This window comes from Halyomorpha halys, unplaced genomic scaffold, assembly GCF_000696795.3.
Source record: "Halyomorpha halys isolate HHAL.00 unplaced genomic scaffold, Hhal_1.1 Scaffold201.1, whole genome shotgun sequence".
In the NCBI taxonomy this organism is placed as follows: Eukaryota; Metazoa; Arthropoda; class Insecta; order Hemiptera; family Pentatomidae; genus Halyomorpha; species Halyomorpha halys.
In genome coordinates this window covers 751,011-757,856 of record NW_027111296.1, presented here as the reverse complement: position 1 = coordinate 757,856, position 6,846 = coordinate 751,011, and the positions used below count along the sequence as shown (strand labels likewise).

The 6,846-nt window shown below is 29.5% G+C and overlaps 1 protein-coding gene across 1 annotated transcript in view; it reads right to left on the bottom strand.

Annotated features, from left to right (window-relative positions):
- UbcE2M (NEDD8-conjugating enzyme UbcE2M) overlaps positions 1–6,846 on the bottom strand; it is a 17,572-nt gene that overhangs the window by 1,931 nt on the left and 8,795 nt on the right. The window contains exon 3 of the mRNA XM_014418575.3: positions 4,123–4,329. Within this exon, the coding sequence (XP_014274061.1) occupies positions 4,123–4,329 (207 nt within the window). The remainder of the gene's footprint in view (positions 1–4,122; positions 4,330–6,846) is intronic.

Here is a 6,846-nt window from a genome sequence, read left to right as displayed (position 1 = left end):
TGCTTCAATATTAGTACTGCATTGAACAATTCAGGATGATTGTCAAATCCTAACAAAATGTGGTAGAATATTTTTTAGGAGTGAAAGAAGTTTATGTTCGTTTTTAGATTTTTTAAATATGAATTTTCGAAAAAATTGGGAAATAAAATTTTTTGGCCAAAAACTTCCCACTTACTTTTTCCTAAAAAACTTTTGTTGACCTGCTTTACTGAAATCCACATTATGGGATCAGAAATTTTTTTTTTCTTTTTCTTCAGAAGGAGACAAATAGATTGACATATGATAAACATGAAGAAATGTATACTTTCTGAGCTACACACCAAAAATGCATAATTTTCCTATGCATTTCAACTTTTTTTCTTTTACTGAAAAAATCGAAATAGTCTATATCCTTCCTGGAAAAATCCTGAAAGTTCAACAAAAGCCCTATCACAATCGGATGAACGGTACTTGCGGCAGCGCCTTAAGTACGAACAAACAAATATTCATTTTTATATATATATTTTTTTAACAATAAAATTTTTAATTCCTTATTTAATTATAATTATTAAATAATGTTTTATTTAATTATACTATTCATTTCTGAAATTTAAGTTCACATAATCATTCGTGTTATTAGTAAATGTTGTTATATTAAACACTTGATTGCGTCAATTGTAGTACCACTTCTAATCCAATCTATTAATGGTTTAGATCAAGTTTACCTTAAAAATAAAAATTCTTTCAACTAAATTTATCCAAACAATTTGAAAGTGTTTAAAACAGGAACAAGGCTAGGCAAACAGAAATGGCTACCCATTACGTGTTTACCCTAACAACAATACAAGTTCAAACATATTACAATTAACGTAATTACCCTAACAATCTTGTTTTTGGTTGTTATCTTTTCCACTTTTGAAATACTGAACATTGCCCACACTTACAGTATGTAACTCCGCTTTTTAGTTTTCAAGATATTTTTATTTCAATGTTCAAAAACTTGTGATCAATTCATTTTGGCTATATTTTTTAAATTATAGCTTATCGCAAAGAGGAGCTATTAGCCACATTTACAACTTTCCCTCACAAAACTCCATATTTCCTTCCTCCAAGAAAACCGCCCTTGTCCACCTACCCATTAAATAAAATTCCTAATCCTACCATATTACATGACTTCCATTCTAGTCTTCTCTCTAATTTGTCAAACTGTTGGAATGTTGAGTACAAAAACAGCTTCAAACTTCCTATAAGAACATGCCCTTATTCCATCATAGAAGATATATATTGTAATATGTGAGATATATTGTAATATCCTCTTTTATGAGAAAATAGTTATTTTTATATATAAATGATTTTAGTTATTTTTTATTTTATGTATCAACGTTAAATATTGTTCATTTGTTTTGTTGAACCAAAAAGCAAGCTAACCAATTTTCATTGTCCATAATAAATACGTTACTCAAAACAAAGCCAAACTGGCGGCATGAGTCCTTCCAAAAATACGAATCGCGGCCATGTTGAGCAAATTCAAATATTTTTAAAATTTTATTTTAACTTCCTATCACAATTGAAATTACAATACATTTAAGAAAAAATAGAAGTTAAGAATAAGTATTAAAAAAAATTATTCATAACGGAAATCATAGGAAAAAACTCAAAACCAGTGCTACAATCGATGTTGAGAACTAACAATGACAGAAGGGGAAGGAAGAAAACTTGATGTTTGATGATTTATTGCTTAGGCGGGGGATGGATGACATCGCCTAGAGGCAGGATGTCCTATAGATCTCTTAGCTACTCTCAGTGGTAGACATCTTGAAAAAAGAAGACATCAAAGAGTCACCCAAGAAGAAAAAGGGACTCTTTGTTTGGATCGCCCAACAACACACTTTGGTGGATGAAAAGTGAGTTGAAAATTGTTAGGGAACCAATGCTACGTTTCGTTAGTGTTTGTTTGCAGAAAGATTGCCAACAGTCAATGTTAGTTTGTTAAGAAAATCATCAAAAGAAGATTCTATGAAATTGGTTAGTTTTGTTCTACCTAAAATTAAATACATTTGTAAAAGAGATATTTATTTAAATTAAGTGTTATTAAAAATTAGTGTTCTGATTGCCTAGAAATCCGCCCTGAGAATAAGAGTCTATAATATTATATATAATTAACAATAAAAATTCTCATATTTTTAATTGACCTGGTCATCTTCAAAACTATACTTTAGAAATAAGAATTAAGTTAAAACTATTAACATTTTTTTAATTTTTTATTATTACAATATATAATAAATAGAACATCCCTTTCCGATCTGGCTTCAAGCCTGGCTACTAAATGCAATCTGCTCTCCTTCAAAATAACCCAAGGCCTCTAGACCACCATTGAAAATAAAAAAATAACCATTCTCATCTTACTCGACTTGCCTAAAGCTTTTGATACAATTGACCAAAACATGCCAAATTAAAAAAAATTTCCATTCCAAGCTATTCGTTATTTATCAGATTTCAGAGATCCTTTATTTCAGATCGATTCAATCACAGTATGTAGCCGTACCAGCTCAACGTCCTTTCATGACACTCCCTCTCTCCTGTGGCGTTCCTCAGGGCTCGTCCCTCTCTCCTATCCTGTTTTCTATTCATATTAGAGACCTTCCTCAACATCTTCATCATTCCACATACCATATTTATGTAGATGATCTTCAAATATACTTGTCCTTCCCACCTTCTAATCTATTACAACTATTAAAAACTCCAAGAAGACCTGCAGAGGATAAGTTGTGTCTTATATCTGCAGTTGCTAATAAGTTAAAGTTGAATGTGGAGAAAACAAAGGCAACAGTAATAGCTTCTAAACACCTTAAAATTATTCCTCCCTCTTATTCCAACCCTATTCATAAATAATAATCCTATAAACTTCTATTTAACGATCAAAAACCTGGGAATTATCTTAGATCAAACCTTTTTCTGGAAAAAAATACGCTTCCGATATATCCCATCCTACTTTACTTTTTAATCTTAAAAAAAAATTACCTTTGTCACCTTTTTCCATTTGAGTTCCTAATTATATCCTTAATATTCACCCACTTTGACTACCGTGTGGTGTATGGAGGTGTCACTGGAGATCTCAAAGCAAAACTAAAATGATTAATAAATTACCTTGTACAATTAATCTTCGGGACCCCAGTGAAACCTCTATTTCCCGTTTTTTTGAGGAGCTCAAGTGCTTTACCCTTCCTAGCAGCATAAGTATTTCATTTCATGCTTCCATTACTAAGTTATCGAATCCGGTTGTCCATAATACATCTCAGATTTGCTTGTATTCAAATCTTTTGTTTATTCCTGCAATACCCGTTTCTAGTCTTTTGATTTATATGGTTAATAAAAAAATTTAAAAAGAAATAATAATAGTAACAATTATGCTTCAAAGAATTTTTGTACTTTCTCTTACTACAGTAGCTTCTAGTTGCTGTTCACAAAATACACTGACACATTTAGATTCCTAATCAAAAGTTTTATAGCTCGGAAATGTGGACTATCTCAGCCTTGGATGAGCACAAGGTTAATGGTCTTGGAGAGGAAGATTCTCTGTAAAATATTTGGAGTTGTCAAGGTTGACCAGATATGGAGACGTCGAACAAACCAAGAGCTCAAAGTTTTATATAAGGAACCAGACATTGTCCAATTTGTGAGGTTCAGTAGATTGAGGTGGGCAAGGCATGTTGCTCAGATGGCTGAGAGTGATCTGCCAAGGAAATAGTGACCGAGGTAATACATGGAGCAAGACGCAGAGGAAGACCACGCCTTACGATTTATTTGCACTTTCATTTACATTCTTAAAAACTACTATTTCTTTGGGAACTGAAGATAAAATAAAAGCAATCTTGAATTGCTTTGATGCCATTTTAAACAATTTATTAACCTATGCATTCAGGTTTTATATTACAGGTTTACAAGATATAAAAAAATAACTTTAGTAGAAATGATATTAACTCAATACTAGAGAACATAAGTGAAATCAATTGACCCATGAAAAATAATATAAAGTTCAGAAATTATTTTTAAAATAAAATCCAAATAGTAAAAACAATATAATCTAATAGATCTCTGTTTTGTTAAAAATTATTAAATATTGAAGAAATTAACTTTACTTACCAGGAAAAGATATTGCAGTCCGTATACTATTGAATTAACAGTAAGAACCGGTTTCCAATCTTCGCGAAGAATGTTGAGACAAACGTTACCTTCAAGATCAATATTAGGATGATACACTTGGGTCTCACATTTTACTTTTGGTGGTTCATGAGGATAGTTCGGTCCAACCTTGAAACTAAAAGTAAATTTGCCACCTCTATAAAAGCCCTGCAAAAAAAAAAAATTCTGATAAAAACAATACAATTAAATAAATTTTTTTAAGTAAAATATAAAAATTTTGGATTTGCAATTATTGAAAATTGTGAATTGGAAATTAATGAAAATTTTGAATTTCAAATAAATGAGAAATCAAAACAAAATGTAAGAAACCAAATTGAATCAAATAAAATAGAGTTAAAAGAAAGTTGTTTAACAGAAACTACTTTAATACAGCAAATGTCTGAAAAGGTGATTGAATGCACTGTGAAAGAAAATAAACTGAAAAATCTGTTAGTTCAATTTTACAGAAAAATAATCCGCGAAACATTAATAAATAAGGGAACTATTCATAAAATAAAATTTAAAGATTGAATACAAAATGATGATAAGTTTATGCCAGAATTAATTACTCCAAACAAGTCTTACATTACAGGGGAAGTAAAAAATAAATTCATTTTAATGTTTTAATAAGACATTTATAGGGATTGCCCCATATTATTTAAATTTATTTGACCCATAAAATAATTTTACTTGAAAATAAATTTTGTAAGATTGGAAATAGGATAATTGATAAGGCTTTAAAGGTACCCTTGAATATTAAATTAATGCAGTATGGCACCTGGTTGGTGGTAGGGGTTGCAATCCATTCCTTACACAGCAGAACACGCTGCCATAGATTATATCATTTATTACATTCAGTCATTTTTTTCTAGTTAACAATCTTTTGAAAATTCATAATGTTCATAGTTTCTATTAATGCCAAATAATAATCTGCTAAGAGTCAGTATAGCCTTGAGCAGTATAAAGTTTTTCTTTGTTATTATAACTTGAATTTATTCTTTTTCTCTTGTATTAATCCATGTTTAGTTTTGGTTTATTGTCTAACTGTACTGTTGTTGGTCAAGGGTAGGTGCTTGAAAAGATTCCTAAATAATTCATTATTTCATTTGCCAAAATTATTCTCAGAACGTTTCCGAAACAGGTTCTTTAAAAAATAAAGGATAAATAAAATAATCGATTATTGTGAAGATATATCTTTTCTCTTTACAATGTTGTGTGTCTCTTAAATTATCTAAGGTTCATTAATTAGGTGTGGGAGTTCATTTAATAATCTTGTAAATGTGTTATTGGATTTCAATTTTTTTTTTTGTTAAAACTATGGCTAGTAACAGCTACTATTAAATATCTCTTATTCAAATGTCTTTGTATATTCATACGTATTAAAAAATTAATTATTGTATAGAACATAAATTTTGCATTGTAAACATATATCAAATTATAGTAAAATGTGAATTGTTTTTTATCAAATTATATTTTTAATATTCTATGTACGGTATTTATATATAAAGATGTTATTGAATAAGTATGCGGAAGCATAGACTCAGAATGGAACAAAATTTCAATTGTAGTATTCATGAAAAAATAAAATAAATTTTTTTTTGGTAATTATATTTTGTTGTGTTAAGTATGTTATAGTATTGAATTGTAATTATTGTATGTGTATTTGTAAGCAGTTAGTAACTCATAGGCGGTTTTTGACCAAATGTTTATTAAAATGATTGGAGTAAAATTGATTCAGACTTTATTAGAAAAAAAAAAATATTTTCAGTACAAAATAATTTTTTTTTTTTACCTAGAGAGGAGGAGAAATGTATATCATCTTTTTGAGTAAATGGTTATTTTTTATGCATAAAGGGTTTTAATATGTTTTTATTTTATGCATTGTTTCAATATTGTTTTTCTTTGTTAAACCAAAAAGCAAGCTAACCAATTTTAATTAGTAAAATATGCAGTTACAAAAGATATTGTTTAAGGCAAAGAGGGCGGCGCATATCCTTTCAAAATTCCGTTGAATCGCGGCCATGTTGAGCAGATTCAAATATTTTAAAAACTTTATATAACTTCCCATCATAATTTTAGTTACAGTAAATTTAAGAAAAAATAGAATTTAAGCATAAGTATTAAATAAAATTATTCATAAAGGAAATCATAAGAAAAAACTCAAAACCGTAGTGCTACAATCGATGTTGAGAATGAACTGCTATAGAAGGGGAAGAGAGCTTGGTTTTTGGAATCATTTGTTGCTTAGATCCGGGAGGGGAATGATGTTTCCTGAAGGCAGGAGGTCATTATCATCTTTTGTCTACCTTAAGGGTAGACATCTTGAAAAAGAAGACATCGAAGAGTCGCCCAAGAAGAATAAGGGACTCTTGGTTTGAATTGCCTGGTGAGTGGATGTCGGTTTCCTATAAGTGGAGGTGACTGGAAGCCATTGTTGACCGTTGGATTGAGCATTTAGGAAAAAGACATCTAGACTCATCAACCATCAAAAGAAGAGTATCAATTATTAGTTTTGTTTTATCTAAATTTAAATACATTGTAAAAGTTGATATTAATTTAATTAAGTTTTATTAAAAATAAGTTGTGATTGCCTAGAAACCCACCCGCAGATTAAGAGTCTATATATAATATATATAATAAAATAAAAATTCTCATATCTATTTAACATCTTTTTATTTTAACTTC